The sequence below is a fragment of the Lutra lutra genome, chromosome 12 (genome assembly GCF_902655055.1).
Source record: "Lutra lutra chromosome 12, mLutLut1.2, whole genome shotgun sequence".
Classification (NCBI taxonomy): domain Eukaryota; kingdom Metazoa; phylum Chordata; class Mammalia; order Carnivora; family Mustelidae; genus Lutra; species Lutra lutra.
In genome coordinates this window covers 40,890,063-40,910,873 of record NC_062289.1, presented here as the reverse complement: position 1 = coordinate 40,910,873, position 20,811 = coordinate 40,890,063, and the positions used below count along the sequence as shown (strand labels likewise).

Here is a 20,811-nt window from a genome sequence, read left to right as displayed (position 1 = left end):
AGCACAGTAGGTTATCAGGGTATTTGCAGGTATTTGCATTTTAATGGAGTCTTCTGGAAATCAGGCTTAGGGGTATGAATCTTAAATGGAAAAATCTCAGTTGAGATTGAAAGTTCTTTCGAGACACCACAAGGTTGAAAATACTCAATGCTCTTCTAAGTAGCCAATTTGTAAGATTACTCCTGTTAGGAGGCATTTCCTTAGCTGCCTGATGAATGGACCCTGTCCTTTGTTGCTCCACAAGGCCCCACTACAAAGCCTGTCTTTAGAGCTCGGTCAGATCACTTGTTAAGCACTTTTACCGTTAGGGGAGAGACTTGTTTCAGAGTGACTTCAGATGGCCCTTAAACCCTGCGTTCTCTTGTCGTCTCTCCACAATTCCTTCTGGATTCCTGTCTTCCCCACCTCCACTCTCTACAAAGGCTTGTAAGTACATGCTTGAGGCAGCTTGTTGGCCTTCAGTGCTAAACTCTCTATTTACAGATAATTTCAAGTTAGTAGTATTCTGTCTAGTTATGCCAGTAGTATGACTTAGGTGTAGCTTTATTTGTGCTTGGTGATTTGTATATTTAATTGCAGATGAATGGAATGATTAAGATTTTTGTGAAACACCATTATCCTAGAGCCACCTGGAAAATAAACTCTCTGGTTTTGTCTGAAAATATCTTTGTTTCATCTCATTCTTAAAAGGTCTATTTCCTGAGTTTAGAATTCTGGTCTAACAGCTCATTTCTTTCAACGCTTTAAAGATACCACCCACCCCACAACCCCATTTTCTGGTTTCTATGATTTTTGACAAGAAGTCTGCTATCAGTTGTGCTACCACTTGTCTTCTGTATTCAAGACTATATCCCCTTTTTAAAATTCCCAAGAGTTTCACTATGTGGCCTCCGATACAGTTTCTTTATATTTATGTTTTTGGGATTTACTATGGGAATCTGTAACTTGATGTCCGTCTTGGAAAATCCTCAGAAATTCCCTTCAAATACCACCTCTGCCCTACCCTCTCTCTCTCCTCTTTCTGGGACTCCAAAAAAACATAAAACTTTTTCACTGAAACCAGTAGGTCCTTTATCTTCTTGTGACTATTTTTCCAAACTTTTGTCCTCTTGCTTCAGCGTACCTGATTTCTCCTGACCCGTATTTCTCATTTCAGAGTGCATCAAATGTAAGGCTCTGCCTCTCAGCTGCTTCTTCCTAAGTAGATAAACACTCCCAAGGCAAAGTAGCCCCAAATGGTGGTCTCTTCTCTCTAGACTTTCTTCTCCTAGATTCTGGTCCACTAATAACGGACTATATTGTTAACATTTTGTTTTTAGTAAGCTGTTTTCTTCTCTCTTATTTAGACTCTTTACTTTTCTTCGGCTGGAAGCTAAATCACTTGGTCTACCATACGCAGCAGCGCAGTCTGCCATGTGGTTATTTTCAACAGTTCGGTAAGCATGATCTTCCTTTTTCCCAGGATATAAAACAATTATCCAAATTTGTAACGGGACATCAGACATGACACATCTGAAGACAAAATTCATTTGCTTGTGTAAAACATAGCCACTGAGGACTGTAGGAACAAAAACTGTACTTCATGTTTGGAAACAAAGTTTTCTCAGGAAATTGGTTTGGCCTGCTATAATTAAATATGGTTGGCATTCATTTTAAATAAAGACTATGTTAAGTCCTTTGAATTAAATAATTCTAATAAATCTATACAGTGAATAGCATGTCTTTATTCTATTTACATTTGTTATAAATATAATACATTTCTGAAAAGCTTATTTTTAATTAACTTGAGTAAATTTATATTTTAAACAGATCAACTCAATTGTTAAAGTTACATAATAAAGAATATGATAATTTAAATGAAAAAATTTTCATATTGTGAAATAGTGCACCCTATGCTGAGATGAATGAAGGAAAAAAAAGTCAAACTCCTTTCAAAACTATATTCAAAACATCAGAAAAAATTTTTTTCTTTTTACAAAGTTATGTATAAGCCATAGGAACCACCAGATACTGAAGTATGAAGACTATATAACCAAAGGTCAAAACTGATTTTAGAGAATTGTGAGAAGCAAGACAGGAAAACTTGTATTTAACACTCTATAGAACTTCACAGTAAAGCTGGAATTTACAGACTAATGGCTTAACAGGAGTATTGCCAACAAGGCCTTTCCTTCCTCGGGATCATCTGGTAATATTCATATACCATCAGTAAGTTGTAACAGCAGACTTAGACACTGATTTTTAAGACAGGGCTTAATAAGGTACGTGGAAATGTTGAAACTCTGTATTATGAGCATGTAAATTATTACCAGGGTTCAAAGAAATACAAAAAAAGAATGTAAGTAAGATTCTCAGTCCAACGTGCTTTGCATCATCAACAGATTATAAAAAGTATTTTGCAGCGATCCGAAACCAACCTCCATAACAAGTTAGGTATTTCAAATACTGCTGTTAAAACCCATTCAGTAAGATCAAACGGATTCTTGTGGATTTCAGTACAAATGTGCAAGTTGTCACACATTATTAATGATGATCAGGGCAGGCATGGAGTTTTGCTGACTTGTTTCAAACACTGTAACTTGGTCTGATAACTTGGCAAACACCCTAGGCGTTCCAAGGTTATAAACCCCTGTATGCACAAAGCATGCTTTCAGCTGCAAACTGTGAATCTCCTGGCTTTTAAGCTGAAGTTTGTATTGTGTTTGTCCAAGCCATGTAAATGATCCATGGATTTCCAATGCTTCTGGACTATGTGGGAAAAGGAAAATGTAAGTTAGAGGGGTTTCTTTATAAAATTTTTCCCGAAGTCCCAGTAACACAACCCTTTCATCTAGAGACTCTACTTGTAGAAACTATTCCATGAAGCCAACTCTTTATTAATAATGACAATAATGGCAATAGGTAGTATTACTGTTGCTGTAATAGCCGACATTTGTTAACCTTTACTATGTTCCAGGCACAAATGTTATCTCAATTAATGCTCACAACAGCAGCTAGTAAATGATGGAATCTGATTTCAAACCTCATCTTTTAACCAACTGGTTATTCATAACTAAAAATAGTTTGTATATGGGAATGCTAATAATACTGAAACTGTTTATAATGCTGAAAAATGGAAAGCAACCCAGTATCAACCGATAAGGCGTTAGTTAATTTTTGACACACATAATCAATCGCACACAGAACATGTCTGGATTCCAAAGAGCTGCCCCCGATCCTATCTGGGGTTTTATACAATAATAGTCTGTATACATTTCACATTATTTTTCTAAAAAATCCAAAAATTTTTGAATTCCAAAAAACATCTAGGCCTTGAGATATCAGATATCAGAATATGGACCCTGTATTTTTTGTTGTTGTTGTTAAGTATTATTTTATAAATCCAAAAAGAAACTTTAAAAAAAAACTTCCATTGTGAACTTGCTGATTTTCAATTTTAGAGTTCTTTATCACCAACAGGCTTCATAAAAATTTTTGTCTCTGACAAAACAATTTGCTTTTTTTGGAAATTGCCTGTCTTCCTGTCACTATTGTAATGCTGAGACAATCCTTTGTAACTCCTCTGTAACATTTGTGTTATGGCAAGCACAAATCCAGGGCACACCTGAGTAAACTTTTTCTATCCATGTTAGATCATTATGTACATAATGATGTACTAAATTGTACTAAATGTACTAATCGTTACCTTGTTGTTTTATGCCGAAGATCAACTATTACATCAACATCAGCCTTAGAACAGTTGGACAGTAAAAGGGTGACTGGTACTAAACAAAGGCTGTGGAAGGAAAATAGAGACGTTAAGCTGTGCATTTTCTTTTTAAATAAACTTTCTTGAAAATAATACAAATACCTAAAAAGCTCCTTAAAAACATTTAGATTCAAGTAAGGCAAAAAACTGAGTTCCAAAATTAATCAAGACACATTATTTGTGTAAATAAGAAGGAAAACATGTTCCTAAAATACCTGAATGCTAAGTATCAGAATATATAAATCTACAAAACCATTTTGTTTCCATTTATTAGAGCAACTCTTAAAAAATAATCAGTGTTTCTCAGTGGTTATTTCTCAAAATGAAAGACAAAAGTTTATAAATAATCTCAACTAGGAAAGAGCAATGAAGAAAAAATAAATCATGAAAATACCAACAACTAATCCTGTTTTAGGTTTCCTGAAAATTACTTTATCTTGAGAACTTGGCCTTGACTGACATTTGCTTTTTTACCAAATCTGAATAAAAGCCACCATGTTTTGGAGAATGTGAAAATTATTTCTATACAACCAATTATGAGGAAGTCCTTTTTAAGTGGACACATTTACAGGTAATCCAGTTTCTGACACTGCTTTATAATTAATACACTACTAAAGCATTATTAAGCATAGAAGAGACAGTGACAGAAGAGGACATATAAACAGACTGGTATAAATTTCAAATCAAGAACATAATAAATGAACATAACCTAGGCACAAATGAGGCCTGGTTACACACTATTATTAATACTTTATAAAGAATAAAGAGATAGTAAAAAAAATGAAATATAGCAACCTTATATCATGCAAAATAACTCTAAAATTCTGCTGAGTGTATTTAATGCTTTCAAAAATTTTATAACCTCTTACTGAAAAATATTTTCCAAACAATACTGTAAACAACAGATTTCCCTCAATCAAAAAGCTCAGATAATTTCAAAAAAAGCATATCCCTCAGTTGTGCTGGTGCTGTGCCCTTACCTCCCCCACAAACTTCTCACAAGGAAAGGAGGGCAATAGACTACTGAGTAGGTTTCCAGTCTGAAGTACCTCCTTAAGTTAAATCCAATTGCTTAATTTATAACACAAAGCAAAACCTTAGGAACTTCTGGTATTCTGTTCCCATTTGATCCTCAAATGTCAAATTCTCTATGCCTTATCTAAATGTCTCTAGAAATTAAACATCTAGATATCTCCTAGCCCCAAACCAAAGTCATTATCTTAATTCCTTCTCTTCCTCCACTCACTGTTTCAGTGGCTAGCACCCCCAATCTATCCCAGCAAACCTTAGGGATCATAGTAAGTACTTCTTAACTGGGAATGGGAGCTACTGCCTCACTTGTCCCCACTTCCAATTTTCTTTTATTCTTCACAAACTCCTATCAATTCTTTCTCCCATACAACTCTGAAAGCTAGTTACTTCACCTGATTTTCTTTTCCTTACAAGTTCAAGGCTGTTGTTTACTACAACAGCCTCTGGAATAGCACCCTGATGTAAGCCATTCTTCACATGGACTGTGTCTCATATAACGACCTGTGCTTCCCACCTGAACATGGACCAGAATCAGCTGGTGGGCGTGTTAAAAAAAGAAAAAAAAGACTACGGGCCCCACTCCCAGTTTTGGTTCAGCAGGTCTGGGGTGCGGCTCAAGGATTTGCATTTTAACAAGTTCCCAGATAATGCTGAGGCTACTGGTCTGAGACCACATTTTAAAAATCACTTTATTCGACTTTCAAAAGTGCTAATCTGATGAGCCACACACAGTACCTAGAAACCAAACTGCTGACAACTATCCCTGCCCCATGAGATTTAGCATTATTAAAGCCATGGGTTCTACATTAGACTAAAGTTTAAATATTAGCTCAACAATTCTGTATCTCAGTTTTTTCAAGTGTAAACTAGGAACAATAACTGCACCTACTTCTTGGGCTCGTTATGGTGATTAGGAAAGATCAAACATGCTAAGTGCTAAGAATAATGCCTAGCACATGTTCAAAAATTCCACGAACAACATCTAATACGACTTCTTACTTTGAAAGCTATGGCAGCTAAACCCAGTATGGTTCACATCTTTGTTATCTCTGGTCACACTGTCTTCCTCATATTCTTAATCCTGTACAGTCTGTATACTACTGCTGTAATCAAACCTCCTACTGTCCCATTCCATCCCACAGGTCTATATTACATGAAGCATACTCCTCCAGGTCCTCAATTTCTTCTTTTTATGCTTCTATAACTTACTTTAACTAAAATTTGGCTGAGTACACAGCTTCCTCTATAGCCCTCTTGACAACAAATGCTGTTCTTCCACCATCCTCCACATCTCTGGTCATAATGTATCATTAACGTAGTTCTCAGTGCCACTTCCTGATGATTTCTTCCTCCTATCTCTTCTGTCAAAACCCCATTTTTTGGTCATAAACTTCTCCACGGTTTTTCATTTTTTATGTCCTCATACTGACATATTAAAACCAGCAACATTAACTCAGTACAGCAGATTCTTTGGGGGAAGAGGAAAGGATGAATATTTTGAAGTATCTGAGGGAAACACTGCTTCACTTCACATTCATCTCATGCGTCTGTGAAGCAGGAGCATACCACCTAGATGAGAAACACTGCTCTTGGCTTCTCTTCTGTATCATCTCTTGGCTTTCTTATTAAAAGCTTCAGCATGAATTTGCTTTCCTCTTTTTAATCCTGAGTCTTGTCATCATGTGGACAACTTTATCGTCTAAGCAGACCACTCATTCAACATCTTCTCCAAGTTAGTATATTCAAAACTCAGCCATCTACCTTCTAAGGCCATGCTGTGATTTTTTTTTTTAGCCACTTAAAATAGCTACCTCTGAAATAATACTCTGTCACTCCACTCTCTAACAACTATCTCCCATCTCTCCAGCTCTCTCACTCAATTATACTTCTATTCTTAGTGTCAGAGGGATGACCAATCACTTTGGCCCTCTATTTCAGTGTTTCTCAACTTCAATTACTGTGGCATAACTACTGTTTAGCAGTTATTCACTCCCCTCACCCTTCCCACTGGGGGACTGTGGATCCTCCTTGTTGATTGTGAAGGTGAGGCTAACTGGCCAATGGAATAGTAATGTCTTTGATGCAAACAAAAGCCTTAAATGTGCTCTCACAATATGGTTCACATTTGTACTCAAGATATGCCAAGAGAAGAACATATCCAAGGAGCTGCTGCCCATTTGGACTAAGCCCAAAATATATATGGTGCAGACATGAACCCACCCACAGCTTAAAGATGAGCTTCAAGCCAAAAAGTAGTTGACCCGCAGATCCATGAATGTAAGAATGCCTTGCAGGCTATCGAATTCTGGAAAGGTTTGTTACGAAGCATTACTGTTGCAACAATGACTGATATGGATGCATGCTGCTATCATCTGAGGACTTTAAAAAAATAAGATGCCTGGGTTCTACTGCCAGAGATTCTGACTGAGCTGGCATTGAGCACTGGGATTTTCTAAAAATTCCCCAGGTAATTCTAATGTGCAGCCCGGGTTGGAAAAAACTGCCACTTTTTATCCTTTTCTAACCTGTCTTGTTTTCACATACTTCCATGTAGTTATTATTTAACTCTGATGTTTTATTTTTAATCCATTACTCTACTTTAGCTTGATCATCTAGGTGGTATGCCCCTTCTTCACAGGCATGTAAGATGAATGGGAGGTGAAGTGATGATCAAACTTGTCCTGCTCCACATACTTCCCTGCACTGTCTAGCTTCTATGATTCTTTTTAACCCCAATAGAATCATGTGGAAAACTACTAAATGCCCTTGCCTCTACAGCACAGCCAGGGTTTTAACTGCTAAGGTTAAAAAGAAGCACTGTGGAATCTAAGATATTTAGGAAGTACGTGAAGCAGGACGGGTCCAGTGAACAAGAGACAAAGTAGAACAATCGGTTAAAATGAAACATCAGGGAATCAAAACTGCTCATGAAAGTTCATGAAGTCAAGGCAAATTCAACAGAGATAAAAAATAGAATTTTTTTCCTCAACTATGGCTGCACTTTAGAGCAACATTAAGACCTGAACAAAAAGGATTTTATAAATAACTTAAATGGTTAAAATTTTTAAAAATCTGGCAACAGTGTTGGTAAAGGTATGGGGCAAAGGGAATTCCCATATACTGCTAGTGAGATGTACAAGTTGGTTAAACTACTTTGGAAGAATTCCTAGATAAGTATGCCCCCCCGCCAAAAAAGGCAAGCACACATACACCAGGAGATTATACACAAGATTATCATAGCCGAATCCAAAATAGCTCAAATAGGGAAATAATCCAAAAGTCCATCAATAGTAGAGCAGATAAATAGATAAACTGTTCCGGCATGTTCAAACATTCATAAGGCAATGAAAATTCTATTGCTTCATGCAATAGTTGACAATTACTAACATATTAAATGAAAGAAGCCGGACGTAAAAAGAATATGCTCTATAATTCCATTTATATAATAAGTTCAAAAAATGCCCTAAGCAAATCAAAATATAGTTGTATATTTGGTTGGAAAATTATAAAGAGAAACAAAGTGACTACAATATTGGGGGCACACGGGATAGTAACTGGGAGGGAATACACAGGGGGCTTCTGTGATGCTAGCAATATTCTATTTCCTCAATAGAAGTGGTTATTTTGGTGTTAACTTTGTGGGGAAAAAAAAAAATCACCGTAGTCATACATGTTGTTTTTGAACACTTTTCTGTGTGTTAAACTTAACAAAGAAAGGGTTTAAAAGTGGTTAACACCATTTAAGTTACTTTTTAAATATGTCTGATGTTAATGCTATCAAGGTCTTAATTTTGGCCAGCAATCTGTGTGTCCTTAGCCAGCTTCTTCTGACTCTTCTCAGAAGTTACCCTAAATTTTATAAATAACTTAAAAACTTCTCAAAAATGTTTTCCTTTATTCTCTTATCACCTACATTACTTTGAGTAGCTAACCTTGCTCCTAGAAATACTCCCCAAAATGGAAGCACTCCATAATGTGTGAAATGTTAAAATTTTCTCCCTAATTTCTTCTCTCCTTGTTTCAATATACGGAAGTCCCTTCTGCAGTCCAGAGCTAATCCCATCATTCTTTGGTATATCTTTCCATTTATTAAGGATTCTGTTATTCTCCCTGTATCCCATCATTTCCTTTAAGACCATAAACATAACCATATCTTACTATTAAGAAAACAATATTGAGTGGCTATTCCCAGATCCCTGTTCATAGCCCAGCTTCCTGGGTGGTCCACACTAGTAGACTGCACTTACTTACCTCCCAATCTCTCCTATTATATCCTGATTCCATTCCAATTATATAGTAACATTCTTCTAAAAAACCACTAATAACCTCTTCATTGTCATATCCAATAAATAATTTTTTCATCCATTTCATCCATTTCTGCAGCATTTTAAACAGTTAAGCCATTTTTCTTTCCTTGCGCCTCATTGGTCTTTGCTTCCTAATTACTTCTTAACTAGTCTTCTTTGTGGATTCCTTTTTCTTCAGCTTTTCTCTCAGATGTCATTGTTCTGCAGGTCACTGTTCTCTTTTTGTTCTATCCCACACCATCCCCACCCTTATCCAGGGTGAATTTTTCACCAAAATTCATACCTTCAATTATCACTTAAAATCTTGTTCTAATAGACATCTCTCCATCTTTTCTTATACCTGCAAACTAGCAGCTTTTGGAAGTGTCATCTGACTTAGGACTTCTTGTTTTTAGAACCTTAAGTTTACATAATCAAGCTACTTACCAAAATTGCAAATACAGATGCCCCTTGAAGAACACAGGGGTTAGGGACGCCGACCTCCACACAGTCAAAAACCTGTGTACACCTTCTGACTACCCAGAAATTTAACTACTAATAGCCTACTCCTGACTCAAAGCCTTACCAATAACATAAACTGTCGATTAACACATATTTGCTATGTTATGTGAATTACGTATTATATTTTTATGATAAAGTGAGCTGGAGAAAGGAAAACGTTAAGAAAATCCTTAAGAGAAAATATATTAACAATACTGTATTTATCAAAAAAGATCATGTACAGGTAGACCTACATAGTTTGAACTACATTGTTCAAGGGTCAACTGAACATGATTCTCCAAGAAGTTTAGCACTTAGCACTTAATAAATCTTAGTAATGTTGTCTAAATTTGAACTGTTTGACAAGTCTATACTCTAGTCATTTCTTACATTAATTTGTGTCTAAAACAAAACCAAAATGATAAAATACTTTTTCTTGGTTTTGACTTATTGATAAACCTGCTCACCTAGAGGAAACATTCAGCAACTGAGGTGTTGAAGGCAATATCCACCTTTAACCACAGCTGTAGCATACAGTAATCATAGTAAAGGGTAAATTATTTAAGAGCAATTTCCACAGACTCAGTATTATTCTGAATTTCTTCTTCAATACTGGAGTTAATGCCCTTGTTAAAATAAATAAGTGTGTGCGTGTGTGTGCACACATGCACTGCAGAAAAATTTTAAAATAAACCTCAGACCTTTTTTGATGAAATGGATGATTAAATGATTCTGGATAGTGAAGACTTGTTTTAATGAGATTAGAAAGCTGCTCTACTGATGGTCTTAAAGGAACTGTAGTGTTTTCTGGCCTGAAAAATTTTAATAGTTCCATTTCTGGTGGCTCCTGAGAAAAGAAAAAAATATATTTGACAATAAAAACACTGTCTTGTTAAAATATAACATATACAAACAAAAGAAGTTAAAACCAGTTGAGATAAAGGAAAGCATGAACAATACTTTTTCTGCTCTTATTTACACTAACAGAATCATCTGTGATACAACTTGTATTCCTAAAGAATCTAGGATCAGAGTCATTTATTCATTCCCTATTTATTATGTGGAGTTAGATTTGAGTTCTGGCAACTTCATGTATTAGCTCTGTGATCTTGGATAAGGTATTTAATACTTTAAGACTGAAGTTCCCTACTTGTAAAAAGGGGTTCATAATTTCAAAATCTGTTGTCGTTCTCATTTGGTAAAATTCCTTATTACTTAGTACTTAAGCCACAGACACTGAATTGTATAGTACTTGCTTTAATTGTTGAAGAACTAAAATTGCCTTAAAACTTCATTTTGAAAATAGACTGCTGTGTTTTATAGATTATAGTACTTCATCTGTATTAACTGAAAGTTAAAATGCATGTAAAAGTCTCAATATAGCCAGTGTCAGGCACACCATAAACATTTCAGTATCATTATCACCTAAATGAAAACAGAGAATATCGCCCCCTTTCTACTATTATTATCTTTTTTAAGCTTTTTTTCTCCATTTTTCTTTACCATCCAGGAAAATTTTGATTTTTAATTTCCTGCTAGCCTTCTTGGGATTTTTGATCTGCACTAGGGATTGGCTACCTATAGCCCACGGGCCAAATCCAGCCTGCTTCCTGTTTTCGTAAAGAAAGTTTTATATCCATTTGTTTATATACTGTCTATGATTGCTTTTGGACTCCAACAACAGAGATGAGTAATTAAGACAAAGACCTTCTGGCCAGCATAGCCTAAAATATTATCATCTGGCTACTGACAGAAAAAGTTTGCTGATCGCTGATGTATACAGCTGTAAAAGCAAGAACTAAATTTGCTTTTGATTTAGAAGTCAGAGAAAAATAACTAAACGTTTACTTTGGAAGAAAGAAAAGGAGAAGCAGAACTTCTGGGGAACTAGTTACGTTCTATTTCTTGATCTGGGTTCTGGTTATACTGGAGTATTCTTTGATTTGTGAAATTCAGAGCTATTCAACTATTCTGTATTTATCTTATACTTTAATAGAATGTTTAAAAAATGCATTCTTGTTTAAAATATTCTAAACATAAAAAAATAAGCTATTGTTTGAGACTTCTAAATTATACTAAATAAATTTCCATATACCACTTAGCAGTGAAAAACACATGAACAATGGACACAGAAGAATATCAAAGACCTGAGCTAATTTACTGAGAGAATATTTAAAAGTTTCCCCCCTCCCAGCTTAAAAGTAGCAAAAAGTATTTTCACAACCAGTGATAAATATTTGTCCAGTAATCTGACAGTAAGGATCTGATTCATACCTTATGACAGTTCCACCACAAGACAGACAAGGAGTAAAGAACTATTATCTTTGTCTTATAAGTGAGTAGTAAGTTATGTAAGTAATTTGGTCATCAATCTGAAAGTCTCTGGGCTCCAAATTTATTATTCACAATATTATGAAACTGCTTTATCTCCCAAGCTCAGTTAATCATATAAAGAAAATAAAAAATATTTCAAAGGTGAAATACAGAGAAATAAAAATGATATGCCATTCATGGTATATAAAATGACAATATAACAAGAATAAATTTTATAGAAATCACTTTTTCATTTTCTAAATGCTAACTTTGCCAATGTTTAAGATGTTCCAAATTATCAGAAATTATGTAACATACATATACGACTAAAACTTGAGACTTCTGTATTAATCAAAGGTGAAGAAATAATTTTTTATTTAAGAAATAGATTTGGGGTTAAATTTGATATCTTCATTAAAACTAATGTAATATAACCATTTGTAACCACTGAAGTAAAAACTGATTCAAGTTGGAGAACTGCCAATGGATGCTAAAACTAGTGGACCTAGGTTTGATAGGAAACCAGACATTTACAAAGGTCCAAATTATCTCCCCACAAATTACTTATTAGAAAAGGAAAGGAAAAACAGTAACTATACTGCAGAAAAATATGGGGATACCACCTTAATCAAAGGATCCATCAATGATAACGAAACAAATTAATAGCAAGTGCTTTTTGATACAATACACTGACAAGGACATAACATCAATTCTGTAGTATTCCTGCCAAAAAATGTATAATCTTAATCTAATCATGAGGAAACACAAGAAAAACTCAAAAAGGCATTATTCTATATTAAAATAAATAGCCCATGCTCTTCAAAAACGTCAATGACAAAATGACAGGTCAAGGCTCAGAAACTGTCCCAGATTAAAGGAGACTAAAGAGACATGATAAGTAAATGTTAATACATGATCCTGGACTGGATCATGGGTAGGAAAAAAAAATTGTCAAGCATATATATGATATCTGAATATGGACTACATATGAGTGCAAACTTCCTGAATTTAATAATAGTGTCTGTGATTATGTAAGAATTACCCTTATTTTTCAGAATCCTCAGTGAAGTAAACAGGGGTAAAGAAGGATGTCTGCAATTTACTTGGGAGTAATTACTTGGGGATGATCAAGAAAAAGAAAAATCAATGTGTACATAAATAGAGAAATAATGATAAAGCCAAGAAGGTAAAATGCTAACCACTGCTGAACCGCAGTGAAAAGTAGAAGAGTCCTATTCTTGCAGCCTTTCTGCAAGTTTGATAATTATTTCAAAATAAAAGTTTTCAAAATAATGAGAAAGCTTGAAATTGAGATCCAAAACTCATAAATACAATACGAGGTCACTGTTCAAATTACTGGATGTGCTTAAAGTTTGTTCATATATACTATGAGAACTTTTTGGTAAGATGAAATAGTTTCTCATGAGAAATCAGAAATCACTGTATTAAGCACTATTACCAGCTGCTGCACCACTCCTCGGGGCATCCTTTACATTTTATGTTTTGCCCTCCCTGGAGTTCTGCAGTAGTATCGGCATGGTCCCCTTCTTCTCAAGCAAATTATCTTTTTGCAACTATGAATTCTAGATTCAATATAGAATATTTATTAGAAATCTCAAGATCACAAGTGCATCTTATTTCTCTTACGAGATGCTAATAAATTTTAATTTATGCCCAATTCTCCTTTTAGTGTTCTGCCACCAACCCCACCACTCAAATCTCAATATAAAAGCCTGATCAATCCAGACCCCTTCAAAAACCCAAAAACCAACCAAACAAAAAACTCCGCAATTCACAAGATGACCCAAAGAAAACTCTTATTACCTGTTTCTGAGGACATGAAAAGGCTTCTTTTCCTATAGTGTGAAGAATAACATGATGCTGACCTTCCAAAATAAGCTGCTTACTATCTTCCACTACGTAAGCCTAAACATACAAAGCACAAAAATGTTAACTTTCTTGGCAGTAACCTCAAAAGGAATGAACACAATATTTGATAGAAGGCAGAAATATTACAGCTACTTAACAATTATCAACACCATGGCTGTGTCAGAATTTCTACTTTTGTATATTCATTCAATCAATAAAGAATCTATCAAAATCCGTTTTGCCTCAATGTAACACAGTTGGCCTGAATATGTTAGGGATACATCTTAAGATCTTTTTAAATTTTTTCTAAGAGAGCTCTTAAGAAACTAGTCCAAAAAACAGTGCTAGAACACAAGCCTTTTTGTGGACTTATTGGACTGCCAATATACAGGCAAAACATTTTTTCTCAGTCTTGCTTCTGAAATGCTTCAGGGTTTATCACCTAGTAGAACAAAATCCGTGAGTACAGTCATCAGTCTTCTACGTGGAAACATCACACCCTTGGATATCTTAAACATAAGTACATACATTTAAAAAAAAAAAAGATTGATTTCATCTATATCAAAACACTGGGTCCAGCATATGACTCATCACTGTCTTGAATGCTTCTGTTCCAGAGAAAATGTTATATGGATATGGCTTTGATATACTGTTACCACCACATTATGCAAATGCAAAGGCTTAAAAACTTTTTGACAAGCTCAACTTTTTTTACTATCAGATTCAACAGACATAAAATCTCTCGGGTAAAATGCTATAGAAGTTTTAAAAGTTTTCATTTCATATTTTCAATTTGTGATTTAATCATGGCTAGTTTTGCCACCCACAGACCACACTTGGAATAGTGCTGCATGAAGATACAGAACAGCCTGGGACCTGCTCAGTGCACATTAACACACAGCCCAGCAATGCTGGAGTTGAACACCTGCTGGGGTAGGCCTTTAGTGGAGAGGATGAATACTGAAGGGTAAGGTCTGAGACATATCCTATGTTTTTTCCAGTGGTCTCATGGGATTGAACAAAAATCACCCAAAGCCTTGTTGAATTCTCTAATGTCTTCTCCTCTCTGCTTAACTTTTTAAAATAAACCTTTATATTTTGTTAAGACTGGTCAGGAATTGTTCTGTACCCCTTTTCCAATTATTTTTCATAAACATATTGTCTGACCTCTCCATTTTTCTTCTACATCCTGTTTTATTGGAAGACTACCATGCTTCCTGTTTCCTACTCCACAACTTAAATGACTTTTTAAGTTTCCTTTCATGTGGTGTGTCATTTTTGCATTATCTAGAGACCTCACTAAAGAAAATCTACCACTTTCTCAAATGAGATTTGATAACCTTATCTTAGATACTAGTCACTACCAATTTAATATCCTATTCTTTATTCTATTCAAACTTTCATTTTCTAGCTAAGGAGCAACATAATCTTAGCATTCTTCTTCATGTAATCAGCAATACTAGTAGTAGTAGGCTGCTATTCAGGGCTGTTTTTTCCCCCAGCCAAAGTAACTGTGGAGTACAGATACATTACTCAAAATCTTGTCTCTGACATATTACAAATTGTTACATGGCAGAAATCTGGGGAGTGCAGCCACATATCCCAAGGATCTAGTATACATTTAATGAAGGGTTCATTTACATTAAGGAGCAATATCGCTGAGCCTGAAAATAGAAGCTTCTTGATTTCTAAGCTTTAAGAACACTTAATTTCAAGCTAAAAATGTGTAACTGATCTTTTTAATAATAAATACCTAAATCAATGAAAGTATCAATTTGTTTAAGCAGTTTTATCGAAACTATGCAAAAAGAAAAAGAAAAAAAAACCTCACACCAGCTTGGTTTAAAAAAAATGTTTATTAGAAAATGTGTGATATAATTAAAAAAAATAGAATATCTGAAATAATTTAAAAATACGTGTATTGATCATCTACTATGGGAGTATCTCTGAGTCCTTGTTTCAGACACCAGGAAATCAAATCTTTCCACACTGTTCAGGTAACTATCCTTGGACAAGACCCTTAATTTCACTGTAGAATTGTCTTTTAAAAAGTAATATATAGGGGCGCCTGCGTGGCTCAGTGGGTTGAGCCGCTGCCTTCGGCTCAGGTCATGATCTCAGGGTCCTGGGATCAAGTCCCACATCGGGCTCTCTGCTCAGCAGGGAGCCTGCTTCCCTCTCTTTCTCTGCCTGCCTCTCTGCCTGCCTCTCTGTCTACTCGTGATCTCTCTCTGTCAAATAAATAAATAAAATCTTTAAAAAAAAAAAAAAGTAATATATAATTATACATTACGTGTAACATAATTTATATATAATTACAAATTCTTATAATATATGCATAAAATACAAAAGGGTGCACTGTGAAAAACAAGCCTCCTTTGTATTATAGTAAGTAACTTCAAGGAAGACTAATGGCTAAACCATCTCATTCTGGTCTGCCATGTGCGGATCTTATCTGGATATGATTTTTAAAACTTAAAATATTTTCAAATACTCTGGAAAAACTGAAAACAAACCCAACAAATAGATAATAATTCAGAATTATTGTTAATTTAGTTGGGTGAGATAAAAACACTCTGGGGTTATTGTTAAATAAGAGAGTCCTCATCTGCTAGAAATAAATATGGAAGCACTTAAAGATAAAATATTATGTTATTTTAAAACATACTACAGGGCGTCTGGGTGGCTCAGTGGGTTGAGCCACTGCCTTCAGCTCGGGTCATGATCTCAGGGTCCTGGGATCGAGTCCCACATCGGGCTCTCTGCTCAGCAGGGAGCCTGCTTCCCTCTCTCTCTCTCTGCCTGCCTCTCTGTCTACTTGTGATCTCTCTCTGTCAAATAAACAAATAAAATCTTTAAAAAATAAAAAAATAAAAAAAAATAAAACATACTACAGCAAAAAATAAAGGAAGGTAAAAATAAAAGAAAACAAAGGAGAGGGGCTAATGGAATAGATGAAAAATGAAGAGCAACATATTAGTGACCATGGAGCCTGAGTAATGGGTACCTGAATGTTCATAAATGTTCATAGTGCTATTTTTTCTTTTTTGGTGTTTGAAAATGCCCATAATAAGGAGTTTAATAATGATACCCGTTGTCATGGAGCTTATCATATCTGCAATATTTTCAGTACCACTAAGAAGTAACAATAACAAAGAAGAAAGTTATCTAATTTGAATGAATTCTTTTCTAAGTAAAAAAGTCATTACGGGGTGGGGGTGGCACCTGGGTGGCTCAATAGGTTAAGCTTCTAAGCCTTTGGCTCAGGTCATGGTCTCAAGATCCTGGGATCGAGCCCCAAATCAGGCTCCCCAATCAGTGGGGAGTCTGCTTCTCCCTCTCCCTCTGCCCTTCCTTCTGCTTGTGCATGTGCACTCTCTCTCTCTCTCTCAAATAAATAAATAAAACCTCAGAAAAAAAGAAAAGATTTAAAAAGTCATTATGGGGATGGAGGGATGGGTGAGCCTGGTGGTGGGTATTAAGGAGGATATGTACTGCATGGAGCACACTGGGTGTTATATGTAAACAATGAATCTTGGAACACTACATCAAAAACTAATGATGTACTGTATGGTGACTAACATAGCACCATAAAAATTTTTTTAAAAAAGTAATTATGGAACTGTTAAAAAAAAAGGTATAAATACTAAAACTGAAAATTTTACACAGAAAAATATAAATATCAGCTTACATTTGTTCTTTAGTTTAAGGCTCAAGTATCTACAAAGCAAGGCTTCTGAAATAATTTTATAACACATACCTTCCATAGTATGACAATATTCAAATCCACCTCACTGCACTTCTGAATTAATCTCACAGCATCCTCTACTGACTGTTTTTCTGCATGCACAGATGGCTGGGCTTGTGGTTTCTTCAATTCAGAAGATAAACTTCGATAAAAGAAGTCTGCACATGGACTTGCTGAGCTTATTATCTGTTAAGAAAAAATCACTTACCTACATAAATGTTTTCAACTAAATATACCCTGCTAAAATGTATACTTCTCTCTATATTTCTATATTAACTAAAAGGCTAATTCAATCATTTCTTGTCAATGTGTCAGTATAGGGAGGCTGTAAAACACACTAAGACAGTTAAACACCTAAAATATTTGGTACAAATTACCCTGAATCTTAAAGTTGCTATCTCAAAATAATTAAACTACACTGCCATGACATTAGTCCAAGTATTGAGGGAAGGTAATGGATAGTTCTAAGAAAATGAATAAAAAATAAATTGCTGAAAAGTAATATTCTTTGTACTATTAAAATAACAAATATTTCATTCAAATACTTAGAACATTAGACAACATCTAACAAACAGAATGCAAATGTAATTGCTAATCTTAATATGGCTTTTATACTTGAAGGGAGAGAACATGAAAAAAGAATTTAAAAAAAATTTTAAATGGAATCAGAACTACAGGGATTTCCTTTAATGGAATATTGTTTCATAGTAAAATCTCTATATTTATGATTCCCTGCATTATAGGCTATGTTATATAAATGCTAAGTTTCAAGTTAATTATTAAATTAAATATGTAAGTTTTCGCCTTTAAGAGTGAACTATTTTCTGGTAAACAATTGTTCCAATAGGTTTCTCATTAACCTACAGTGCTTGATGAGTTCTATTTACTCAACCAGATTCACCAAAAGGGAAAATGTCTTTGTTTCTGCTTTCTTCAACAATACTATACAAAGTTATTTGACAACAAATACAGTAAAAATTACAATCTTAATATAATTTAAGGGCCTTGATTTATCTCTAACGATTTTAAGTTTCAAAAAGAAATGAACAGAACAAACAACTGAAATCATGAAATCTAAATTCAATCATTCAAGAGGCACAATGTGGCTCTATTTGGAAATTACTGGGCTTTTGGTACTCTGAGATATTTCTAAATAACTATTTCTTCAAATAGTCAAAAGACAGCCACAAAGAATGTGGGAGAGGAAGGCAAATGATAAGAGAAATACAAAAGTGTAAGAATGTCTAGGATTATCAAAGAAAAAAATACAAAGAAGAAACAGTAACTGAATCAGTAGCAATAATAACAGTAACAGGGCACAACTACATGGAATTTTACACCCTTGGTCCAATGTTTCTCAAAACAGATCACCAGATCACCTCTTCCGATTATCTCCAGAGCTGGCTGAAAATGCCTCCCCAACTCTAAAACTGCGGTTCATTACATCTTGGGCGGTTTGGGAAGGCAAAGCCCGCATTTTTACAGAATTTCCTAGATCAAAAATAGTGTCTACAGGCTGATAACTTCAACATCACCTAGGAACTTATAACAATTCATTATACGTATTTTTTTAAGTAAACTCTGTGCCCAATGTGGGCTTAAATTCATGACCCCAAGATCAAGAATCACATGCTTCACTGACTGCATGAGCCAGGTGCCCCACCATCTAGCAATTTAGACCCTCAGATCCCACCCCAGGCCAACTGAATTAGAATCTGCATTTCAACAAGAACCCCAAATGACTCCTATGCACAGTCTCTAAAAGTTTGAAAACCACTTGCTCTAGGTGATTCTTACAAATAATTAAGTTGGACTATCACTGTCCTAGACAACATATTTAAAATCCCTCAAAATTTTTTATTTGGATGTCAGAACCATATGAAACACCAAAATCTACATGATTATCATCTTTATATTCCACTCTGACCACTTTCCCTAATAAATAGTTTCCCTTGTATAATCCGGTTTCATTTTTTAATTCCAAGGATTATACTTTTTACCTCAAAAGGAAGTTATAATATCCTCAAAAGGAAGTTAGTTTTAAATAACTAATTAAAATGGTATAATCCATATAGCTTCTCCGCTCTGTTTTAGAACACGAAGTTAAGTTGTAAATCTGAACAAAACTGACATGTTCATCCACAAAAGATTCTGTGGATTACAAAAGCAATAGTTTTGCCAAAATAGTGAGATATTCTAAAACTGTGACTTTTAAAATCAAATGCTATTGTGCTTATTTGCATACCTGTTCATTTCCAAAGATGATATCTGCAAAGATATATTTTTCTGAGAACTGTGCGGCAACTAAAAAACAGGGGAAAACAAACTAATCAATATCATTGTCATGAAATATAAAATGACCCTTAGGAAAGTGTGAAAATAAAATGAATTTACCTTCTTTTTCCCTACATCGTACTGCCTTGAAGCAAAATTTTCCCTTCTCTCTACTAGCAAGTTTGGCATCTAGAAAGAAAAGAAAAAATTTCTAAGACCTTTCTCAGCTGCTTATGACAGGGTAAAACATAATTCATTATTCAACTTCCTTAAACTGAAAAATAATTCATAGTTACAAATAATGTTTAATGAAAAACATCTCTTTTCATCTCCATAAAGCAAATTTCATCCAGCTCTTAAAAAGGAAGAAATTCAATTTTCTTGAAATTCATGTTTGTGCATGCATGCGTGCACATGCGTGTGTGTGTGAGTGTGTGTGTGACATTACAGATAAACAGAAAAGTTTAAAAGATCAGAACCTGGGAACCAGGGAGCCCACATTCCCATCATTCTACCATTCCTTCATTTCCTTTCAGTATTTTTTCATATATATGATTTATATCAATATTAGTATATGCACATACTGTCCTATGATGCATTTTCTCACTATTGCAAACACTCTGAAAATGTTAATGTATTTTAATGACTAAAAAATAGTCTGAGTTATAATTTAATTCACATTAAATCTACGCTGAATTTCTCTGCATTAAACATAACCTTGCAATACAATGCTCTGTTTTCAATGTATGGATTTTCATGTATTTTGAATTAATTTCTTTGTATAAATTCCAAAAGTAAGGATTACCAATAGACTAAATATGAGTTTAAACATTTTTGTATTTTTTGAAATATACTGTATAATTCTCCAGAAACAGCAAATGTCATTCTGCCAGCTTCACTCCACTCTTAACAAGTACTTAGCATTCTCATATTACTGCCAGGATAATAAACCTAAAGAAATATTCTGGAAAACAATTTGTCAATATATTTATCACAAGTAAGTATATTCTTCTGTTTGAGTGTTATATAGGTATGGAAAT

The 20,811-nt window shown here is 34.6% G+C and overlaps 1 protein-coding gene across 3 annotated transcripts in view; it reads right to left on the bottom strand.

Moving 5' to 3' along the window:
* Positions 1–1,704: 1,704 nt before the first annotated feature.
* Positions 1,705–20,811, bottom strand: part of TRAPPC8 (trafficking protein particle complex subunit 8) — a 77,065-nt gene continuing 57,958 nt past the window's right edge. For all 3 annotated transcript variants that reach the window (XM_047696750.1, XM_047696747.1, XM_047696748.1), the window contains exons 23-29: positions 19,892–19,960; positions 19,743–19,801; positions 17,510–17,683; positions 13,705–13,806; positions 10,269–10,414; positions 3,686–3,775; positions 1,705–2,748 (exon numbers count right to left, since the gene is read on the bottom strand). In XM_047696750.1, the coding sequence (XP_047552706.1) occupies positions 2,514–2,748; positions 3,686–3,775; positions 10,269–10,414; positions 13,705–13,806; positions 17,510–17,683; positions 19,743–19,801; positions 19,892–19,960 (875 nt within the window). In that variant the 3' untranslated portion in view covers positions 1,705–2,513. The remainder of the gene's footprint in view (positions 2,749–3,685; positions 3,776–10,268; positions 10,415–13,704; positions 13,807–17,509; positions 17,684–19,742; positions 19,802–19,891; positions 19,961–20,811) is intronic.